Here is a 24,728-nt window from a genome sequence, read left to right as displayed (position 1 = left end):
TGGATACATAAACTAAACACACTATCACCAAATGGACTGAATTAAAACTTGAGATGTTTCCTTATATGTTGACTTCAACTGTTATTTAGTTTTGATACAATTTGTTGGAAATTAAATTGGAATTTGATTTCTGTTCTTTTTTGGGCTAGATTGATGCATTTCAATGTAACCGAAATATGTAAAGCACAGGTGTCAATGCAGGCGATATATTTGATGTCTGCAATGGTTTACCTTATGTGGAGCTGCATTTTGTCCCCATAAGGAAGGCAAATCCCCACAATGTGTCTGTGTAAACAGATTCATGTGCCCACAAGGCTGGCAAAACACAAACTCATAAACACACAAAGAACCTCCCTCTCACTGTAATCTCTCAAATTGTAAGGAGCCGAGGGAGACACAGAGACACATCAGAGGAGGAGCAGAGACGGAGTTCAGACAGCGGATTCTGTGGGACACACTGATCTCGTCACCATGCTGTTTGAGGAGATCCTGGACAATGTCGGCGGCTTCTCCAAGTTCCAGTTCCTGCTCCTGTCCATCCTGTGCCTGCCCCGCGCCATCCTCCCCCTCCACTTCCTCCTGCACAACTTCATCTCTGCGACACCTCCTCACCACTGTGCCCTCGGGAGCCCGGAGGACGGTGGCGTGGCGCCGCTGGGCTCCGACCCCGAAGCGCTGGCCCTCAGGATCCCCCTTCAGACTGACGGCTCCTTCAGCTCCTGCAGAGTCTACGACCCCCAGCTGGCCTTTGACCTCGGCCCGGGAAACAGAACGGCACCTTGTCCCCACGGCTGGGTCTACGACCAATCACAGTTCAGCTCCACAACGGCCACCGAGGTAAAGAACAGCTCATTCATATCTATCAAAGCATTTTCTCTATTTCCTGCACTTGAACGTTGAAGTGGACTTCAAAGTCAAAGTGAGTTGAAAGTGTAATCATTGAAAAGTTTAAATTCCTGCACCACCGCAATCAAGACTATTAGCAGTGGTGGAGGAAGTACACAGATCTTGTACTTAAGTAAAAGTAGTAATGCTACAGTGTAGAAATACTCTGTAACACAGTAATTAAGTAAAAGTACAAAAGTATTAGGATCAAAATATGTTTTTTGTCCCAAAAGTAAAAGTATTAACTATATAGAATAGCCCATTTCAGAATAATATATACTATATTGGATTATAATTTTCGATCCATTCATAGAAATAATGCTGGAGTTTCTAAAGCTGCAGTTCCTCTAGTGTCCACTAGATGCTGCTCTAAGAAAAGAGCGACTGTGTCGACGTAAATGTGGAAAACCTACGACTTCATTCACCGTTTCTGATGTCAGCCTGAGCTCCGAGTGGGAAAACAATGTTCGCAGTAATCACAAAATGAAACCCCTCATGAAAGAGAGACAGGTGTTGTAACCTGTCTGTCTCTCTGCAGTGGGATCTGGTGTGTGAAGACAAACATCTGAATCAAGCTCTCGCTACATATTTCTTCCTCGGTGTCACGGTCGGATCCATTCTGTTCGGACATCTTTCTGACAAGTGAGTTCTTTAGGATTCATCAATGCTTCAAACCCTCACAGTGATCTGGTGCTGTGGCACTGGAGAGGGAACAATACCGTTATTAATCATTAAACATCACCCCTTTCTGCAGCAATCGATGAAGTTATAAAGACCAAAAAGTCTGTTTTTCTAGAAATAAGTCAAATATTTCAACCTATTTATGATAGAAATCTTAACTGTGACAAGTGTGACTCAACATTTGTAGATTCAACGCATTAATATCTTCAGTAGATTCGTTTTCTCAGGTTAGTTGCTTTCACCTTCTCACGAGATGACTCTCAGCTAACTATTCAACTTCAGGTCTGTTGCCGCATTTTTAGCGCAGAGGGACAATTGTTCACGTTTAAGTTGAACCAGTTTGGAAAGTTTCACAGTGCGGTGAAACTGTTGACAGGCAGCCCAATGTTTTAACAAAGGAGTGAGTCAATAATAATCATAACCACCGCCTTGTTATCATTTTCAACAATTGGCAATGCAAGTGATTTTCAGGAACAAAGCCAGCTGCTGCTCTGCTGATACACGTGTGTGTGTGTGTGTGTGTGTGTGTGTGTGTGTGTGTGTGTTTGTCTGGCAACAACTGCAAACTCTCCACATGACTCTATATTGAATAAAACTCAAAATGTCAGTTACCTAATAATCCCATGTCATTGATTACTTAACGCAGAACACTGTCTCCACAATATTGTGGCTCTGCGCGTACTCACACACACACCACACACACACACACACTTTCTTTTAAATTGTTAAAATCAAATGGTGGATACAATCTAATAGGGTTAGACTGAACTGAAACACTCTTTTGTGCACCAGTCAATCCTAAAATGAAATACCGAGCCTAAATCTAATACACGTTAAAGTAGGGCTGGGCTGATTACGCAATATGATGATTTTGTCCGTATTCCCCAGCCATACGTTGAAGGGTCTTCTTGAATATGTCTGCGGTGTTGGTAATAGTATCTTAAATGTATGTATCCTTGTTTCTTTTCAAAATGTTGTTACAATTTGAGCTGCTGGGATGCAGGACACATTTCAGACTTGATCTGTCAATAGGCAGTTGACGCTCTCTACCAGGTGAGCTAGATTTGATCAAAGTGATGCGTTTGTGCTGCAGGTTTGGTCGTAAGCCGATGCTCCTGGTGGCTTTAATCACCTCCACCACGTTTGGAGTCGCCTCGGCCTTCTCCACCTCCTACGTCATGTTCGTCGTCTGCAGGATGCTCTGCGGCGTGGGCCTCAGCGGACTGTCGATCATCGGCGCGGCCCTCGGTAAGAACTCAGAGACGCGATTCAAACCAGAAACGCTTTCACTTCGAGCTCACGTCTGTGTCGAAACTTATACCGACAATTTTCACATTCGCCGTTTCAAGACTGGAAGAACTCTTTTGTAGCTCTAAGAACTAGGGTTGGGCGAAGTCCTGATCCTCAATATATTATACCAATATCCACAGGTAGAAATCTGGCTCAACCTGGTTCTCTGTCTCGACACATTTCACTGCAGTCTGTTTTCGCGCTCTTCCTGCTCAGGTATCGAGTGGACGGACGTGAAGCACCGGACCTTCACCGGTACCGTCATAAGTTTGTCTTGGAGCGTGGGGAACATGCTCCTGGCCCTGCTGGCCTACGTCATACGTGACTGGAGACACCTGGCGCTGGCGGCGACGGTGCCCTGCGTCGCCGCCATCGTCTCCTGGTGGTGAGGTGGATGTTAGAAGTTTCTATTCTACATGCTGCTGGTAAATATCTCAGTGTCTCTGTGTTTTGTAAAGGCCAGTTTCCTCATGTCCGTGCTCAGGTGGCTGCCGGAGTCGGCCCGCTGGCTGCTTACCAAAGGCAGAGTAGAGGAGGCCAAGAAGTATCTGGTTCAGTGCGCTGAAATGAACAAGAAGAACGAATGCACATCCAGCCTGGAAACTGAGGTACAGCCTCCCGATGTAAACATCCAGTATTGATCAAAGTTACCGATGAGTTTAGTTTAAAAAATGACCTAAAATATCTTTGACATTGTGTGTTGTATCTGTTATATCTGCAATGAGCTAATAGCTCGTCGTCTCTGTGAGTGACCGTGTACTTGATTCAGGCTCTGATGAAGATGACGGTGGCTGAGTTGGCTGAAAAGAACCACTCCTACCTGGATCTGGTCAAAACACCCCACCTGAGAAAGATCACCCTCTGCTCTGGATTGTTCTGGTACCGAATCCTCATTTGACCTTAAAAACATGTCGCCTGGTGCCGTGTGTGTGTGTGTGTGTGTGTGAGTTCATACTGACCGTGTTCCTGCAGGTTTGCTGTTAGCTTCCTGTACTACGGGATCAGCTTCAGGATCTCAGGTTTCGGAGTCAGTATCTACCTCACGCAGTTTATCTACGGCGCCATCGAAGTTCCCGCCAAAATCCTGACCTATTTCGTCCTGGACTGGATCGGCAGGCGGAACAGCCAGGCGGGGTTTCTGATCACAACCGGAGCTCTGATTGGAATAAACACAGCCATACCTTTAGGTGACATCACTTCCTGTCTCTGCATACACATACACGACCGTTCAAAATGAAGGTGGAATTGAAAGGGAACATGTTGCTTTAGCAAAGCTCTTAAAACCTTCACAATACAAACAGAAGCTTCTTTATCTTTTTAACCTGTTTTCACTGCTGAATCAGTTGGACATCCTGGATATATTCTTCAAATGCACATTGTAGACCCGTCTGTTTGTTTCTCTCTGAAATCACCTTTTTGTTTTTCCAAAAACGGAGCTTAGCGAAAGGAAAGGTCACTAACGCTTTTCTGCAAAGACAAACATCAATATAGCAGCTAATCGATAACTTCATCTTAAATAAAAAAAGATCACTGACATTTCTAGACCCTCACACGTCTTTGATATTCTGCTTCTCTCTCAGATTACTCGGTGCTTCGTACGTGCATCGCTGTGGTGGCGAAGGGTTTCTCAGAGGCGGCGTTCACAACAGCGTTCCTTTACACAGCTGAGCTCTACCCAACCATCCTCAGGTACAACCCCCGAACCTGAAACCACCAGGGTCCAGCTACAGGACTCGTGACTGATGCTGCTTTTACTTACAGAGCAGCGTGAGAGGAAAGAGCCGTGGACAAGCTACTTTGAAGTTAAATAAATGTAGTGAAGAAAAAAGTATAATGTAGCTCTTAGAAATACCTCAAAATCGTAAGTACAGTAATTGAGTAAATAGTTATGATCCACCACTGCAGAAGCCTATTATTTTGTAATATAAGAGTAAAAAAAATGTCAGATTATTGCAAATTTTTGCATCATTCATTTGTATTTCCTTCTCAAGCTGCATTTCGTGTTGCTCCTCTCAGGATTAACTTGATCTTTCGTTGAATTTTGACTTTTCATTGCTGTGAGAGATTACTTGCATCTACTTGTATAGTTTGAAGCTTTTTTTCTGGTTATATCTTGTGAGAGAAGCTGTCATGCTAATAAGTCAACAAAACATATTATGTGTTTTTAATACATATTGTGAATAAAGCGTGTATTTCTCTTTAACATTTTCATTTAAATAGAGATTTCTCACAATTCTGACAAGTATAAACTAGATCTGGAATAATACTAACCCTTTCATGCATAAATAACGACAGGAAAATGTTTGTGTTTTTATTCAGTACATTATTATTCTTAAACATTGATTTTTTTGCATGTCCACTTAACAGTATGCGTTAACTGAAGAAATAAGTATTTAAAAAACAAACAAATAAAATGACAATCATGGGAAAACTATAAAAAAACATTTTATTTCTGTTAAACTAGTGTGTTCACACATTCTAACATGTTCAAGGAGTTCAATGCAATGCAACATATGGTGGAGCTGGTTCCTCTAATTATTATTTTTGTTGCAGAAACCACACGTTGTAGACTGATAACATAATAACATAATTCAATTGATTTACAGCCCCCAAAAAATGTTGCAGATTAAGTTTTTTCAAGAACAACAAAATAGCATTAATTGTGAAGTTCGTTGTAATATAGTTTATATAATTTTGTGGACAGATGATTAATTGTAATTTCCTCTCAACATAAAATCCAAACTTGGAGATTTTAACAACTGTGTTAGTCCTTAGTGGTTAGTTGATGTTACCAAACTGTATTTACCTGCAAGGGTCTCCTACTGTGGAAGAATTACAAAAATATATTCCTGAGCTGCTCAGCGTTTCTGGACCGTCGGGCAGCCATCTTGGTTTTGAGGAATTTGTGTTGCACTAACAACGGCTGGCCAGTTGGTGGCAGTATATAGTATGATGCACTCGGGTCCACTAGGAAAGTGTAATCTGCAGCATTAATTAATATAAATAAATAAATAAACTGAAGCTCCCGGTTGTTGTTTTTTCCAGGCAGTGTGGTTTAGGCTACAGCTCGTGTCTCAGTCGGATCGGGAGCGCCCTGGCTCCGATTATCATGATGCTGGAGGACGTCTGGCTTCTTCTGCCGCCGCTGATCTTCGCGGGGACGGGTATCATCAGCGGCAGCTTGGTCTTTATACTCCCAGAGACACGCAACGTCTGTCTGCCCCAAAACATCTACGATGTCGAGGAGGGAAGGTATCACCTCTGTTTGAATGTTTACTGCTTCATCTCTGTAGTCAAGTCACTGATCTGTGTCAAAATCTGTAAAAGCACGCCTGACTGAACTTTTAACGGCTCTGCCACAATGTTCACCTTTTGTTAATCCATGAGGTAACCATGTTCTCACTCCTAACTCTGATAGCGAAGCACACTTTAGCGTCTGTATGAGACGTACTGGGATTTCAACTAAATCTCAGTATAAAGAGTAAGTAAGTCCTCTTAGTGGAGGTTGTACGGGTCAAACAAACACAGGACTTTCACCCAGGAGACCACTGGTTGTGTCCCGTGAAAAACCAAGTCAAGGCTGACTTTTTTACTAGTATTTACAGGGACGTCCTCCCTGACTGTGTGAGTCTAATGAATCCCTTTGTTTTTATTGGTTTCGTGTTACACTCATTTACTTGTATTAGATGGATGCGGGTCACATTTGAGTTAAATAGTAAAGACCAAATTAATTTGCTCATTTGAGATATTGAATAATCATTTATTAAGTTTGGTGACTCTGACCTCCGTCTGTCAAACAGGCAGGTTAACTCCTCTCCTCTCCCTCCCCTGACTTTTTTTTCGGGTAAAATAAATAACTTTCTTCTTTTCTTACTTTCTGTTCAGACACAGGCAGAAGGAGGCAAATGGAGATGCAAAGATTGAGCTGAAGGAAACAAACTCTAAAGACACAACAGCATCACAAGACAACTGATCAGCTGTGAACAACAAGACGAGAAATCCTTCCTGGTTTGTTGGTTCTCGCTGCAGTCGCGGATGGATCGGTTTGAATGAAGGTCGTACAAATGTGTATGTTAGAATAGAAATGTGTTGTGTCTTGTGTCACCACAGAGCCAGAATAGAGTTTTAAAGACTTGATTTAAAACCTTCGACTAGCTGCTGATGACGCTCAGCTGTCAATCTCACCGTCACCTGACACTTTGTACAACATAGCAAATGAAGACTTTGCAAATTAAATGTTGTGTGGGCGTTTGTCTTTGTCACATAGAAAAGCCGGGACCGGCAATCTCATAAACATCAGATTCACTTCTTCTCCACGTCAGTTCCTGCTGTTAGAAACTATGTGGAAAACATGTCTGTTCAGTACGGACCGAATGCTGAGCCTGTGGTGTTGCTGCTTGCAGCTTTCTCGAGAACTTCACACTCGACTATACAAAATAAATTGATTTGAATTGAATTGAAAAGTACAGCAGACGGGAGTATCATTAGTTCTGCAGGTGTTTGGTCATAAACCAGTTTTGGAGGCATTCAAATGTTGACCTGACGTCACTGTTTGTGTTCGGTAAGCCGGAGCACGGACCAATCGGCGTCCTGTGAGGAGCTATACTGGGAGCTACAACCGTGGCTCAGGTGTGTGTGACGCCACACCGAGAGGCGACTGAAAACAACAATGGCGGCTCCGAAAGAGGTTGGTGTAGATGCTGAAATAGCATCAGTTATATCAGAACTGGAGAGCATTTATACATTGAAAGAAGAGCAAAGAACGACACTGAAGACTTTTCCCGGTTTGCTTCAATAAGAGTTTGATTGACAGATGCTTCATGGAAAAAGTCTCAGGATCACCAAAGTTATTAGAATTCATCCTGAATGAACGTCTGAACCACATTGAAGACATTACCATCCATAGAGACACACTGTAAACACGGATCTACATACATCAATACAAAAGTATAAAATTCCTGTCCGGCTATAGATGGGCTGGTTGGTGATGAAGCCTTGATGTCTTTCAACTGTGTGGAGAGTCTTTCAATGCTGAAGGCAGTGCATCAGAAACCGATGGCCTCTCATCGCTCTCCATTCAGTTCCTGATGCAGTATCATCAACATCAGGGAACCTGTCCGTCACAGGAGGACACGCAGTCACACACGGCTGTACATGAACACACATTATAACTCACAGAGCAAGTTAAACACGTTTACATAAACACCTCCAGGAGTAGTAACAAACCCTCACATTAAAAACCGCTGAGCAAGGCCAAAAACATTTCTAGAATAAAAAAACATATATTTATTTCCATTTTAACTTGGCATTTAAATAAAGACAATGAAATATCAAGCAACAGCAAAAATATGAAAAATCATTATGACTTTCAGAGGCTGTTTAATGACATTTTACTTAACTGATGATTCTTTACTTTCAAATTAAGACACAGAATCTTGTTTTCCCCACAGCGCCCCTCTGAGGCCGCCCCGGTCCTCTGGATGAGATGGTGCTGCGTTCAGGTGAATCTTAGTCGGCTCTGTGAGATGCTCAAAGCTCACAGTTGCCAGCTGAGATTAAACTGGATCACAGCTGTCTGTTATTTCCTCTGCAGACGCCTGGTTTCACCCTTTTAATACTGATTTTATCAGTTAATCACAAGTGATGAGGCACATATCAGTAGTTTGTGAATTCACCCCCAATCATGATAGTCAATCATTTTGGTTTTACCCTATAATAACATAACCTCATCATTAATTAATTAATTAATTTGAATCTGTAAATCACTAGTTACTAAATGTATTCATGGATGGATTACCGAAGTGTCAGGAGCCCCACTTGCCTTCACCTACAAAATGTCACTTTATTAAAGAGACACGAACCAACCAGGAAGCGACACAAAATGACCTCAAGGAGACATAAAACAACTACAAAGATACACAAAACAGGCACAGACAAAAATAACAACAAACGGACCAAATCAACTACGAAGAGACACAAATGAACCACAAAGACACAAAACAACTACAAAAAGCGGCAAAACAAACACAGACAAAAATTACTACAAACGGACCAAAACAACTGCAAAGACACACAAAACAACTACAGCAAGTGGGACGATGACACAGAACGACGACAGAGACACAGAATGATCACAAAGAGACACAAAACCACAGAGAGATGTGTAACAAAGACACACAAAACAACAACAGAAAGAATCTAAACAACTATATAAAGTCTGTGTGTCTTTCTCCTTTGTAGAGGTGTTGGGGGTCTTTTGCATGTCTGTGCCCAGGGGCCCGTTCTTGAATGCAGTGCAGTAAAAAATGCAATATGTCTCTCTGAGATGTAGTGACGTAGAAGTAAAGCAGCAGAAAATGTAAATACTCAAGTATAGTACAAGAGCCTCAGATGTTATTTGATCAGACGCTGTTCTTGATCAGTGCAGAGCGACTGGATCATCTCTGCAGGTGATTGTGTGTAAATGTGTGCCGTCACAGTTGCCTGCAGAGATTAAAAAGTCACACGCTCACACACACACACACACACACACACACACACACACATTGGAGACTGGGTGGGATCCACTCCTCAGCCTGCAGATGGCGCTGTACTGATGAACAGAAGGAAGGGAGGAGGGGGAGGAAGTCTGGGGGAGAGAGGTCAAGAGATGAGGATCAGTATCATCATACTGCTCTGTGTTCTGAATACAAACAGAAGATCTGTGGTGGGTTTAGACTGTTTAGGTCATTAATGAAGGCTACGACATTACGACGACGACCTGCACATGTTTTATATTCAATCAGAGTGAACCAGATAGGTGGAGAGAAGACAGCATTGAAAGTGAGTGAGGGGGAGGCGGAGCTATGTGGTCACTGCTGCAGTGAGTATCAGCTGGCTGTCCTCATCTTACTTGATGGACGGTAACACTGTCTGCCTGTCTGCCGTAGGTGCAATGGCGACCGCGGCCTGTGTCCATTGGAACAACAAAGAACTGCTTCATCATGTTCAATGTCTTTGTGTATGTTGTGTTTATGTCCGCCTGATGTTCAATATTCTCGCTCTTTTAACTCTGTTTTTGGTCTCCACCGACATGGCTTTGACACATGGTTGTGTCTCAAAAGACATTTATAATACTTTGTTTATAAGTTTAGAGTATTTTATGTATTAAGCCTCATTCCTGACTTTTCAGAGCGGTCGGTTGTTGATCTGCATTAGTGAAATGAAGCTCAGAAATGAGCACGACCTGACCACAGATGCCACGTTGGATTTGTTCCGGCCTGCGGCCTCTGAGGCCTCTAACGAGGCGAGACGTGGACGGACAAAGCATCAATTAGAGCCACGGGGTGTCCGAGCAGCGGACAGTGGACACTGAACATGGACCCCCTCGGCCGCTCTATTGTCCCGTCCACGGAAAACAGAAAAATAAAGACAATGTGATTTGGTTCTGCTGAGGTGCACTCCAAAAGCCCTCGCAGCGTCAGAGAGTTTAACAAAAAAAAAAGGCGCTCGTTGTCGTCTTCAAAGCGTCTTCGACCTCGTCGTCCTCAGCCGGCAGATGTGTCTCTGCATGGCGACCCCCCCCCGCTGTGCTCCACATACACTTTTCATCGGGCTGTTTCTGGTCAAACAGCATAAACATCATGTAACATCGTTAATAATGTTTGAAGTGTAAATGACATGTGAACAGAGCAAAAGCAATTAGTCCGCACAATATAATATAACAGAGGCAAACGCAAGAAGCCAGCAGTATATATATGAACTCTGAAAGATAATAAGCAAGTGTTTGTCATTTGATGGTAGATTTTAAAGATCGTTCTAATTTGTAGTCCACTTATTAAGTGATTAAAGTAAAGAGCAACAGGGATCAGATCTCTGGTGTTGGATCTGTTCAGAATCAGAATCAGAATCAGGTTTATTCTGCCAAGTACGTTTGCACATATAAGGCATTTGGCTTAGTGATTGTTCATAACAACTAAAAAAATAAGAATACGTTAAAATAAATCTGCTGCTAAAGTGTCATTTCTTTGGGTCCTAAGTCTATATTCCACATGTAAATAAGCTCTTGAGGAGATATTTTTAGTAAAGCATTATGCAAATCACAGATGTTTTGACTGAAACACATTGGACACAAATTAAGAGTTGATTAAAGAAAATATATTGTGTGAAGAACTAATTGTGCCCTTTAAATTGCACAGGAATATGAAACATGTTAAGCACATGTATTAACATCTCAATGTGCATGAGAAGGAAGAGACTTCCTCAGTTATGAACATCTAGTTCAAAGACACATCTGTGAAATGTTCACTCTCACGTCTTGTGAATTTGTTTTTTTATTTTAACAGTCGAAAACATTTCTAAGAAAAAACAGAAACAGACCCTCTGAACATGAGGAGCCGCATTTGAACACAAACACAGCGAACTGAACTACGATCAGCTCAGAAAACACAAAAAAACAAAGTCGCTTACTGACATTCAGAGCTATATTATTAACATGATGTTTCAAAATGTAAGTTCGTCTTACCTTAGTGATAAACACATGCGGGCTGCCAGCCTGAGGCGAGCTGTGAGAGTCTGTACTGCAGCACCACACTGACCCCAACACACACACACACACACACACACACACACACACACACACACACACACACACACACACACACACACACACACACACACCCTCCCTGCCATCACCCCCCCAACACTTCACCCTGGACAGTCTGATCTCACTTGGATCAGGGTTGATGTTTCCCGGGGTTTTAAGATGTTTACTTCCTGTGAATACATCACTCAGTATCATAACTGATGATAAATCCTGAAGTTAATTCTATTTGTTAATGTACTTTGATTTATTTGAGGGGAGACACTACAGGGGAATAGGGTAAACATGTGCACTCAGTATATCACCATGAAACGTCACAAGAATTATTATTTGTATTATACGTTTTCTGATATTGTACGTTTACATATGCAAATGAGGCATCATCTTAATAAATATGTGCCAGATTGGATAAAGCAAGATTCAAAACTGTTGTTTCATTTCATTGATACATTAGATATCTATTTTTTATCACTGAATAAATCAGAACAAATAAAACCAGCCATACCTTTTCTCCGTGTTTTTAGGAATACAAGCTTCTATAAATCAAGCTATGAATGATATTTAAACAAATCCATTTGTAAATAACCTTCAGAATACACATGAAAATGGAAAGTGTGGTGTATGTGTGTGCTGAAGCCCAGATTTTGAATTACCGAGGTCATGAATATTTCCAGAGCACAACAATGTTTAGTCACCCTATAATTTTCTGCGTATTTTAAAATTACATTTCTATAAACTTTCATTCCTCACATTATTGTCTAAACATGTTTTTCAAGCCAGATGTTTAATTTTAGTGGTGAATACTAAATACTTTTTTTTTACATTTACATATATATATATATAAATGTTTAGTCCCTGATTTGTCAAATTTTATTATATTTAATCTAAAAATAAATACCAGAATCACCCTCAAACCCCTCGAGATGTGTAAAATGAATGGCATTGTAAGATATAAAAAACCCTTCATGCCATTAAACCATTTAACTCATTTTCTTCAGTTGTTATTTATGTTATGTTATCTCTGTGATTCAGTTTGCTATGAAAAACAGTACAAATATTACGCCTGTCCTTCAGTTCAAACACATTTTCGGACTCAGGAGAAGCTTCACGGCTGCATGTGATAATGTAGAAACAGTGTTTTCTAGAAGGTGGATGACCGATTGTTGACCTTTTTAGTCATTAATTAACTGCTTTCTTTTGAAAAAGCTTCGGCAGCATGTGAGCGTAGCCTTGATGTCGTGTGTTTGTCTTATCGGGCAGCCGTCGGACTTCCCAGCTTCAAATGACGAGTTTTTTTCACATGCAGCACCTGACGTCTTCCCATCGCCAAAAACATAACGTGTCACTGCAACAGTTTATTAATACGTTCAGCCTGTGAATCATTCATAACAGATAATAATTGATTGTCATTAAAAAAATAACATTTATTTATTAAGTTCATACTTCAATTTAGTTTAGGATTTTTAGTCCTGGAGTATTTATTACTTTTTCCAAGGATGTTATGTTTCTGATTTGGTTTGTATGTTTGTCACCGGGTGCAATGAGGAAGTGTCTTAAACCTGCATTCTCGCTAATGACCACCAGGGGGCGACTCCTCTGGTTGCATAGAAGTCTATGAGAAAATGACTCTACTTCTCTCTTGATTTATTACCTCAGTAAACATTGTAAACATGAGTTTATGGTCTCAATCTCTAGTTTCAAGTCTTCTTCAATACAGCATGATGTTCATTTAGTAAATTATGGTCTGTTTAGAGTCAAATAGACTCCTGGAGCAACAGCCAGCTGAGATGAGATTGACTAAAATTCTCATTGACCATACTTTCTTTCTAATGCTGTAAAAATGTAACGTAAATAACAGAATATTGAAATACTGCAGTGATTCACTGCAGTGAGTCATTCCACTCTGAAACACAGACAACGTGTGACAACACATCCTCTTTTTTTAATGTAGCATCATTGGTGATTGGGAACTGTTTCAGACTTCTCCTCATGGTGAGACCGCAAAAACAGCTCTCAGTCATGTGACGACCATGTTTTTCATCATCCTATTATGAATTAGTATTTTCCTCTAATTGGTCTTTTCTCAATTTGTATGTACTTTGCAGGTTAATAAACACAAAATAAAATCAGACAAATTGGTTTGACTGGTTTCACGTTACAGACTTGATGTGTGTGTATTTGTTATTTATTGCTGTTACACTGAAGACTTGTCCAGTGGATTCAAATTTGCCACATTTTCTGAATCCATTGTCGATGTTTCCGTGGTGTTTTCTTCTCTTAAGCCTCTTAAGTTCTTTCTTTTCATGTTTCTCCTCTCTGTACCTGTGTACTCTGTATCTGTGCCTAATGCTAAAAAACATTTATATTCTCATCCTAAATCTCACTTTTACACAAACATCTTGTTCCGACTCTTCATTGAAGCTCTATGAAGCGAATACTGAGTGAAACATCCAATCCTAAGATTCAACATTCCCATCAAACATTAATATTCTACATATTTTGTGCTATAGACAAAATTCAGCCTGAAATATTTTGGTATGTTTGAGATCTCCACTATTTAAAATGAGGTTGTGTAGGATTTAGCTGTAAAGTTTGGCTTTGCATCATAGATTTTTAAAGATGGAGTTGGCAGAGGGTTCACCATATATTGATAGCAGCTTTTCTGAATCCCCCCCAAAAAAACCAAATGACCCTGGTATCTGTCTGAGGCTGCTGACTGTGATTTAGAATCTGCTGCAGCAGCTCATTTCAAAAGAGGAAGCTGAGTAAGTAGGATGTGACGTCTTCGTCACATCCTGACTTCCTCGTTCTTCATTTCTTGTAAACTTTCTTGACTCGATATGATTGACTCGGGTTAATTAACTCCAGGTCCAGAGTGACTGGACTTTTTACGTACGTAATATGAAACCTTAAGGTAAGAAAGTCATGTTTTCCTTTTTATGCATTATGGAGATAACTTTGAGGATACATTTGTAATGTGATGTGAAGATTTCGGTCTCTTTTAACTCCTTTCACTTGACTAACCTGGTCTCTGTCTCTACACTAAAGCCATCAAGATGCTTACTGCTTATTTAGTGTTGAAGAGCAATAGGATTGTTGGAGCTGCTCCAGTATAGAATATTTTTTTGGAGTGTTAGCGTCGGGACTTTAGGAACGGCGACGTCTGTTTTCCACAGAATGAATCTTAATGACTTTGGAGATCTTCTGACTTTCGCTCGATTCAATTTAATTATTTATATCACGCCAAATCATACAGAGAAGAGAAGTTATGTCAACACAGTTTTCATATAGAGCAGGTCTCATTTACAGAGAAATCCCCTTTAACATTTCGTAACCTTGGGAAGAACCGGGCTCTGCCTCGACCAGTTGGGGAGAGAGAGAGAGAGAGAGAGAGAGAGAGAGAGAGAGAGAGAGAGAGAGAGAGAGAGAGAGCGAGAGCGAGAGAGAGAGAGACAATAATAACACAACAGCTATAATAATAATAATAGAAATAGGACTAATAATAATAGTAGCGGTGGTTTTAAAATTGGATTTTACAGGGAGCCAGTGCAGAGAAGCTGATACGGGAGAAACCTCTGTTTTTATGACCTAGCATCTCATAATTATGAGATAGTAAAAGTCATTTTTTGGAGATAGTATCTAGTTATAATGACTTACAGGATCTTTATTGTTTTGGGCAGCCGCCCACTCCTCTCCGTCTCTCTAACTTTCACTTTCGCTCTCTCGTCGTGTCGCAGATTATTTTCTCCTTCCAGACGTCAAAGGTCAACTTTTAAATCCGTTGATTACCGTGCAGATCACAATAGAGGCGCACTCCAGTTTTCTGTGCAGCTGCTCTGATGGCTGACAGCAGGCTGCTGAGGTGTTCCATCTAGAGGAATAATAGCAGAACTACATCAGCTCATCTGTTGTTTATCTTCCTCAGACTGTATAACTATGGAGCTTCAGCATGTTCTATCCATAGCTGGTGAATGGTGTCTTTTCATGACGTTATTATGATTTTTTTATTTTCTTCTAAAAGTGGTATGAAAATGTCCCACAACCTTTAGTTCTGATTTAGTTTTAGTTTAGTTTTTAAGGTCGGGCTAAATGATTTTGGTGGTTGGTATCTCACAGTTCACATGGTCAACTAATTTTATAACAAAACACTTTTTTTTCATGGTTGCCATTTTTATTTTGAGTAATTAAGATACTAAGCAGTTTTACAACAGCTTAAAAATGAAAATGTGACATAAAAGAATATAAGCATTTTTTTTCTGTAACCAAACTAAATTGTTTGTAGTTTGAGTTTAATTTGATACTAGAATTTAAATATTTTGTGTTATCAGTTAACTTGTCCCCCCTTAATTCCTGGATACATGACAAAAAACAACAACAGAACACCAGTAGTGCAGCCTCAATCAATCCAGCAGTCCCTGTCAGTGACAGGAATGATGATGAATAACATGTGAGTGCTGACAGCATCTTGATGTGTTGTTGTGATGGTGCAGGGCTCTGCTATGAATCAGTGTGAGGAGGCAGAGGAGGGAGGCCCTCCTTCTAAAACCGCTCTGTGTGAGGATCATGACAGCCAGACCAAAGCTCGAAGGTAAGACGAGGATCTCTGAATCTTCTCCATGTCAGAGCTCAGCACACAAATCCCTCCACCAACATTACTCACAGTCAGAGCTCCGTGTGTGTTGTGTTGAAGCCCAGAGCAGCAGCAGCAGCGGAGACCAGACTCTCCCAGACCTGAACCCAGCTGTGTGTCCCTCAAGAGCAACAGGTCCATGACGCCTCCTCTAGCGTTTAAAGGAGAACTTCCTACAGAGACACAGTAAGTCAGCCAGCAAGGGATGTTCCCATAACATCACGTTGTGTACGAGTTCTAACAATGTTGTTGTTGGAGGAACGTTTCATTCGTGCAACATTTGACTGTCAAAGAACAGCCCTGTAACGTTCTCCACCTCCAACATCCGGTGCTGCAAAGTGAAGCCAACGCAGATGTGGAAAAAAGAAACGCAGTTCCTCAAATGGCCACTTGAGGCTGGCTCCAAAAGCGAGTCAATCCCCGTAGATCCCTGTGTTAAAAGGTCCAGCTTTACTGCAGAAATAAACATGATTACAAAAAACGGTGTTGGTCTCTATATCCCCGTACATGACTGTACCGGGGATGACTTTTTATTATAAGTCATCCGTTTAAATTATATTAAGGGTTAAAGTTAGGCATAATTAAGGGTGTGGCTGCTGTGACGTCGCAGATATCAGATTTTAAAGTAATGTAGCTGCCATGTGCACTTTTCTTTTGTTCAGAGTTATTTAGGGCTCCATATAGAGAATGGTGGTGACTCAAATGTCTTCAGATACTCAAATGAAAAGGCAGGATGTAAATAAAGTGCACTAGCCAGCAAAGAACGAGTGAGTGTTTTCATCAATCATCAGTTCGGGTGCGTGATGTAAATAGATGTAAACACCTACACAAGAGCAGCAGCTGTAACCATTTGTTTGAAAGCGCCTCTTGGGTTTTCCGGACGGGTTCTCTTTGATTCAAGCTCAGACTTTAATCAGTCAGCCATAAATATATAGCTGAAGGTTTGAGAGGTGGTTTGATGTTTCTGTCTGTTTCTATCAGTGATCCTCAGAGACCAGACTCTCCCGTATCAGACTGTGTGTTCATCAAAAGTGACCAGTCCATGATCGAACCTATTACCTTCACAGATGATCACCCCTCTGCTGAAGACAGGTAAGAAGTTAAACCAGACGAGTTTGTTATTCTGCAGCTCTCCTTCTATCAAGTCATGAAACAAAAATTTATTTATTTATTATTAATTGTGTCTTGCTTTTGTTTGGCCTTTCTGTTGTTTGATTGTCTCCTGAGTATCCAGCTTTTGCTTTGTCTGTCGAAGCCCTTTGTAAACTCTGTTTTTAAAGGTACTTTACATTAAAGTTATTATTGTCGTTATTCCGTTGACTTTGGGATTTGCATATTGTTTTGAAAATATCACCAATAGTTCCACGCAACATAATGCTTATTTGTGCTGATTGGGGAGCTGTAATTGAACATCAAAATTTAAGACCACCTGAAAGTATATAACTCCAACGTGATGAGGTTTGAGAATCATGTTTGAGCGACCATGCTTTTTTTTCATAAACAAAATCACTTTTCTTTCCCAAGGCTTTCTATCTATCAGCACCAGATTTAGTACAAAGACACAGACCAGTTTTTCAGGAAATTCAGATGTACAACATGGTTGAAAATTAAAGTATGTAATAAATGAGATGCTATTTCACAATGAAATTGAGCTTCTTGGGTGTCATACCAGAAAATAGTTTCACCTATTCTAGTACATGTCCCCAAAAGCAACATATGCTAAATATTTTGAATCATCATATTTTCTGTTTTCTCTGCAGTGTTTGGCAAGTTCCCAGTGACCAGTCCGTCAAGCATCATCCAATGGATTTGGACTTAACATTTCTGGTGTGTAAATGTCCAAGAACAACTTTTACCTCCAAATAAAATAAACACAATTTTAAATTATTAGGGTTTCTTATCTTCCAGGATCTTGAGAAAATCATGTTCACCCTTGTGAAGAGCGAGCTGAAAACGTTCCAAAGGATTCTGAGCCTTGATTACCCAGAATGCCTAAAGAGGCAGAGTGAGGATGGGGAGGTGTTGGATGGTGAGGAGGAAGAGAAGAGGAGGAGCAGCAGAGAGGCATTTCTGAAGATCACACTGCAGGTCCTGAGGAGCATGAAGCAGGAAAAGCTGGCTGACTGTCTGCAGAGCCGTAAGAGGATTTCTCCACACTCTACTTTTCTCATATTTACATGAACACCCACTGACTAATCTCATTTATTGTGTGTTCATCCAGGAACTGTTGCTGCAGTTTGTCAACGTCAACTCAAATCCAACCTGCGGAACAAGTTTCAGTGTGTGTTTGAGGGGATCGCTAAAGCAGGAAATCCAACTCCTCTGAATCAGATGTACACGGAGCTCTACATCACAGAGGGAGGGGCCGCTGGGGTCAACGATGAACACGAGGTCAGACAGATTGAAATGGCATTCAGGAAACCAGACGGACCAGAAAGAACAATCAGATGCGAGGACATCTTTAAACCCTTACCTGAAAGACAGAAGCAAGTCAGAACTGTGATGACAAAGGGAGTGGCTGGAATTGGGAAAACAGTCTTAACACAGAAGTTCTCTCTGGAGTGGGCTGAAGACAAAGCCAACCAGGACATACAGTTCACATTTCCATTCACTTTCAGAGAGCTGAATGTGCTGAGGGAGAAAAAGTACAGCTTGGTGGAACTTGTCCATCACTTCTTCAGAGAAACCAAAGAAGCGGGAATCTGCCGGTTTGAAGAGTTCCAGGTCGTCTTCATCTTTGACGGTCTGGACGAGTGTCGACATCCTCTAGACTTCCTGAACAATGAGATCCTGACTGATGTTACAGAGTCCGCCTCAGTGGACGTGCTGCTGACAAACCTCATCAGGGGGAAACTGCTTCCGTCCGCTCGCCTCTGGATAACCACCCGACCCGCAGCAGCCAATCAGATCCCTCCCGAGTGGGTTGACATGGTGACAGAGGTCAGAGGGTTCACTGACTCACAGAAGAAGGAGTACTTCAGGAAGAGATTCAGTGATGAGGAGCAGTCCGGCAGAATCATCTCCCACATCAAGACATCACGAAGCCTCCACATCATGTGCCACATCCCAGTCTTCTGCTGGATCACTGCTACAGTTCTGAAGGATGTGATGAAGACCAGAGAGCTGCCCAAGACACTGACTGAGATGTACATCCACTTCCTGGTGGTTGAGACCAAACTGAAGAACATCAAGTTTGATGGAGGAGCTGAGACTGATCCACACTGGAGTCCGGAAAACAGGAAGATGATTTTGTCACTTGGAAAACTGGCTTTTGAGCAACTGTTGAAAGGCAACCTGATCTTCTATGAATCCGACCTGACAGAGTGTGGCATCGATATCAGAGCGGCCTCAATGTACTCAGGAGTGTTCACACAGATCTTTAAAGAGGAGAGGGGACTGTACCAGGTCAAGGTGTTCTGCTTTGTCCATCTGAGTGTTCAGGAGTTTCTGGCTGCTCTTCATGTCCATCTGACATTCATCAACTCTGGTGTCAATCTGCTGTCAGAAAAACAATCAAACTCCTGGTGGTGGTTTCCATTTAGAATCAAACCTGAACCAACACATCTCTACCAGAGTGCTGTGGACATGGCCTTACAGAGTCCAAATGGACACCTGGACCTGTTCCTCCGCTTCCTCCTGGGTCTTTCTCTGCCAACCAATCAAAATCCTCTGCAAGGTCTGATGACACAGACAGGAAGAAGCTCAGAGACCAATCAAGAAACAGTTGAGTACATCAAGAAGAAGATCAGTGAGAATCTGTCTCCAGAGAGAAGCATCAATCTGTTCCACTGTCTGAATGAACTGAATGATGGTTCTCTAGTGGAGGAGCTCCAACAGTCCCTGAGATCAGGAAGTCTCTCCAAAGATGAACTGTCTCCCGCTCAGTGGTCAGCTCTGGGCTTCATCTTGCTATCATCAGAAAACAATCTGGATGTGTTTGACCTGAAGAAATACTCTGCTTCAGAGGAAGTTCTTCTGAGGCTGCTGCCTGTGGTCAAAGCCTCCAACAAAGCTCTGTAAGTGTAAATATAAGGGCTAAATGTGTCTCATGTGCCGGAATGTTCTCAACTAATGAGTCTTTGTCAGCAGATAGTTTTAATCAGTTGATTAGTTGATCAATTGAAAAATCTTTCAGATCGTTTCTTCAGTTTCATTGTACCTCCAAAGATTAATGCAGCCATGAAATTAAAAAAGTATCTGTCATATTATAGCTCGTTCATTTAAGGCTTTGATGAATTTGTGTAAATCATTGTGATAACAGAGGTATGACCTAACTTTTTTATTTTTTTTTATTAATTAATAATTTGTTAAATCCCAGTAATATACACAACAAAAAACAATGATCATTTAAAAGATGGTCTTGTCACACGAGACCCTTATGCTTGATTGTTCTTTGTAAAGGCAACCTTAGAAATGTGAAACCGTATCAGTGTTTGCTCTGTCACCAACTCTCCTTCAGGCTGAGTGGATGTAATCTGTCAGAGAGAAGCTGTGCAGCTCTGTCCTCACTTCTCAGCTCCCAGTCCTGTAGTCTGAGAGAGCTGGACCTGAGTAACAACAACCTGAAGGATTCAGGAGTGAAGCTGCTCACTGCTGGACTAGAGAGTCCGCACTGCACACTGAAGACTCTCAGGTCAGTTTTTCTTTTGCCTAACGGATAAGTATTTAAATATTGCTTGGCATACAAGTTAATTTGTACGTAAAAAGATACTCAGCATCAGCAGGATTTATCAAAAGCTGCAGTACCAATTTTCCTTAAGAAATTGTTAACCTTTCAGCAAGTTTCTTAATTTTTCTGCAAAGGGCACAGTCTACAATCATTAAAGCGGATCTTATCATTATTTTTACATCCAGCAGTGGATCAAATAATCACGCCCGGTGTAAATGGTGTCACTCAAGATGACAAACTTTTATCATATGAGACAGTCATCTCCTCGGACCGTTGAAACGCCTCTCACTGTTCTAATCAGTGACTTTTTTAGCAGCAGCAGGCAGCTGTTTTCATCAACAAGCTCTGATGAACCAAGGAAAGAATAGATGAAAATGAATTAAATATAATTCTGTGTCTACCTCTCCAGGCTGTCAGGCTGTCTGATCACAGGGGAAGGCTGTACCTCTCTGGCCTCAGCACTGACATTCAACCCCTCCCATCTGAAAGAGCTGGACCTGAGCTACAACCACCCAGGAGACTCAGGAGTGAAGCTGCTGTCTGCTGGATTGGAGGATCCACACTGGAGACTGGACACTCTCAGGTATGAACAGACAACAAGAGCTCACACACTGTTTCTCTGTCACACTGACAAAGTGAGGACTGTTGGTTCACAGTCTTTACCAGCAGCACTGCTGAGTCCCTGTCCCCGCTGAGACTGACCTCCTTACTAATATCAGACCAGGATGTGTATGACACACATTCTTTATGACAAATACCCAAGTGTTTACAAACCATTACCTATTCTGAATCAAGGGTGTAAGGGTGGAGGGTATCAGATGCTGAACGGATTATAAAACCCCTGCATGCACATTTGTGATTTGTGGTATTGGGCTGTATATGAATAAAATCGACATTACTTAATATTTTTCAATCCAAGATAAAAACGTATATGTTGACCACTGACTTGAATCTTTTTTTAAAATCAATGCTATAAGATATATTTTGACCTTTTTGTATTTTATTGTCTTGTTTTTTCCCTCTTTGTCTGACCTTTTGTTGTTATTCTATTGTAGTTTTATTTTTAATATTTTATATCTCAATTCTGAAGTTCACTGATGAGGAAGCTTCTGAAGGTTCCTTCTGACTTTGTTTCTTCCTCCAGAGTGGATCCTGGTGGAGAGCAGTGGCTGAGACCTGGTCTGAGGAAGTGTAAGCGTGTGTTCACTTTGATTCATGAAAGCAAGACAACACATGTTAGTTTAAATCAAATGTTTGTGTATCTGTATTCAATTCTCAGTTCGTAAGAAGATCCAAAAAGATGAGTCATTGTGAAGATTTGATCTATTTAACAGTCAGTCTGATAATGAAGCAACAAACCCATCAGGTGTGTTAGATGATAAACTGCTGCTGTATTGTGTCTCGTTGTCTTCATCAGATGCCTGTGAACTCACACTGGACACAAACACAGTAAACGGAAACCTCAAACTGTCTGACAACAACAGAAAGGTGACACGTGTGAGAGAGAAGCGGCCGTATCCTGATCATGCAGAGAGGTTTGACCACTGGTATCAGGTTATGTGTACAAATGGTCTGACTGGTCGCTGTTACTGGGAGGTCGAGTGGAGAGGAAGAGGTGATGTAGCAGTGACCTACAAAGGAATCAAGAGGAAAGGAAACATAAACGAGTGCAGGTTTGGAGGGAACGATCAGTCCTGGTGTCTTTTTTGCTCCGATACTGATGGTTACGACGCTGTCTGGCACAAACAAATAAGAACAGAGCTCCCTCACTACTACTCCTCCTCCTCCTCCTCTTCCTCCTCCTCTGTCCCTTACAGAGTAGGAGTGTATGTGGACTGGCCTGCTGGCACTCTGTCCTTCTACAGAGTCTCCTCCGACACACTGATCCACCTCCACACCTTCAAGACCACCTTCACTGAACCTCTTTACCCTGGGTTTGGTTTCTGGGTGCCTGATACCTCAGTGTCTCTGTGTTCACTGTAGGAGGGAGAGTCTGCTCCTGTGTTAAGATAACACTCACACAGCTTACTGTGATAAGCCCACGTTTTTGTTCAAATTATAGCTGCATCATTCTGAACCACGTCAAGACTTTTTGTCCTTTTTAGTCAGAGACTGAACGGATAAAGATTTCTCATACTTGTACCTCACTGGCTGATTTGAGGGCAAGGGTTGGTACCTGAACGCCACTAACAGAACATTACAATGCAATAAATTATCCATGAAGCAGTTTTCCACTAATATGTCTCCACTTAACTTAATGTACAGAGGTCCACCAGGTTCCAGTGGTTTACTGGAGGAAGGTCAACAAATTATTCCTTGTAAGGATGAGAAGTAACAAAAGTTAAACCCTGGATCTCTATAAGTCTGTAAGAGCCAGAGAGTGTTTGGTGCTGAATAACTTTATTACTTAAAGTTCCAGTGAAATGGAAGTTAGAGCCTCTTTAGCTTCTTTACTGTGAGGTATGTCACAGGGAAACAGAATATTTGAGCAGTTTACAGTTACCAGAGGGATTGCAATCAAAAGTCTCATTTGATTAGATGTTTTTTCGTTAACACCTGAGTGCAGGATGAGTCATCAAACATTTAAACCCTTTTACAGAAGAGAAAAGAGGGATTTTGATGTAAAAATACTGATAGACTTTTTACATATATTTTGCATATAAATGTATTTTTGTATTTTTTCACTTGAAACCATGACATGATACATGACTCTGTGATGTGTATATTGTATGTTATGAGACCCATACCTGCATTTTTCTTTCGTCGAAGAGTTTTTCTTTCAATAAAACTCTTTTGAAATATGATCGACATTGTGGCCTGAATGGCTGATTTCTTCTTCCTCTGATTGAATATCAATTATTTGTCTTTTAACAAAACAAACCTTTAAAATCAGACAGGTCATGCTGCAATGGGATCACAGAGGAACACTTTTTTTAATTTCGACTATTATTTTAATGAGAGCAATCCAGGATAAAGGTGAATGATTCTTACCAGCATGTCATCCACAACAGCTAGCAGCCTAAAAGGCCTTTACCTGTGCCTTTAGAGTCTCCTCCGACACACTGATCCTCCTCCACACCTTCACTCAACCTCTTTACCCTGGGTTTGGATTATTTTCAGATAGTCCCTCAGTGTCACTGTGTTCCCTGTAAGAGGGGGAGTCTCGTCCTGTGTAGTGAAACACTCACATTGCTCACACACACACACACACACACACACACACACACACACACACACACACACACAATATTTCCTCTGAGATAAAGTGGAGTAGAAGTATTAAGTTACATTACATTCAACACTGAACCGTGACTGAACCTTTGGGCAATCATAGCCATATAATACAATGACAATTCCCAAGGCAAAATTCTCAGAAAACGTACCTTTGGCAGAAAATTTGAGGAAGGGGCGTAAATGATAAATCTATTGATTATTCTAGCCAAATTGTAAATACATAAGTGTAAGTTTACAAGCCAAAGATCTATTTTCTGTGTTTTATACAAAGAGTTTGAACTGTATTTATAAACTATTAAATACTGTAACAAAAAGGACATGTGAACAGTAATGGCATGCATTGCCTGTGATATGTGTAATTACCTGATGAGAGTTTATGCCTTCGTGTCCCCTTTTTCTCTTTATATTATTCATTTAAGTTTTTCTATTTTTATTTGTTATGCATTTATTTCTTTTTGTAATCCTCTGCGGTCGCCTCCGGCATGTTAGTTTGAATGTGTGTATTTTTGCTGTTTCTTATTGACAATTTGTGAAGCTGTACAAAGCTTAATAGGTCACGTGACCACCATAGACGCCTACGCTGATGCCTGACTGTAAAAAGTCATAAAATCACCAAGGCGTTTAACGCTTTGTTTGAATTAATATTTCCTCAAGTGTCCCATGTATAATAAATGATACATAATAATAAATATGCTTCATAATGTATAATATAGTTTGAGAACAGTTAAGCTAAACCTCGCTGATCGCTGCTCATCAAA

The 24,728-nt window shown here is 41.1% G+C and overlaps 2 protein-coding genes and 1 long non-coding RNA gene across 3 annotated transcripts; 2 read left to right on the top strand and 1 right to left on the bottom strand.

Moving 5' to 3' along the window:
* Positions 1-471: 471 nt before the first annotated feature.
* slc22a7a (solute carrier family 22 member 7a) lies at positions 472-6,829 on the top strand (the record flags this gene model as incomplete). Its single annotated transcript, XM_079159911.1, has 10 exons — positions 472-837; positions 1,424-1,527; positions 2,660-2,814; positions 3,073-3,241; positions 3,341-3,464; positions 3,626-3,735; positions 3,829-4,043; positions 4,437-4,545; positions 5,902-6,108; positions 6,742-6,829. The coding sequence occupies 10 exons, from the start codon at positions 472-474 to the stop codon at positions 6,827-6,829; spliced, it is 1,647 nt and encodes a 548-aa protein (XP_079016037.1).
* Positions 6,830-7,838: 1,009 nt separating this feature from the next.
* Positions 7,839-11,372, bottom strand: LOC306695673. Its single transcript, XR_013767083.1, has 3 exons — positions 11,360-11,372; positions 9,401-9,484; positions 7,839-7,969 (listed from the first exon to the last, which is right to left on the bottom strand). It is a non-coding gene; the product is annotated as an uncharacterized lncRNA (long non-coding RNA).
* A 2,878-nt stretch (positions 11,373-14,250) lies between these two features.
* Positions 14,251-23,534, top strand: LOC306695761 (protein NLRC3-like). Its single transcript, XM_079159098.1, has 11 exons — positions 14,251-14,351; positions 15,928-16,025; positions 16,128-16,253; positions 17,049-17,159; positions 17,828-17,894; positions 17,976-18,204; positions 18,289-20,083; positions 20,527-20,700; positions 21,146-21,319; positions 21,881-21,927; positions 22,154-23,534. Exons 2-11 carry the CDS (start codon positions 15,937-15,939, stop codon positions 22,717-22,719), a joined length of 3,378 nt encoding a protein of 1,125 aa, XP_079015224.1. The 5' UTR covers positions 14,251-14,351; positions 15,928-15,936; the 3' UTR covers positions 22,720-23,534.
* The last annotated feature ends 1,194 nt before the right edge of the window (positions 23,535-24,728 follow it).

This window comes from Pholis gunnellus (genome assembly GCF_910591455.1).
Source record: "Pholis gunnellus genome assembly, chromosome: 5".
NCBI lineage: Eukaryota > Metazoa > Chordata > Actinopteri > Perciformes > Pholidae > Pholis > Pholis gunnellus.
Note: the sequence above shows the minus strand (reverse complement) of the source record. Positions and strands in the feature narration are given on the sequence as shown.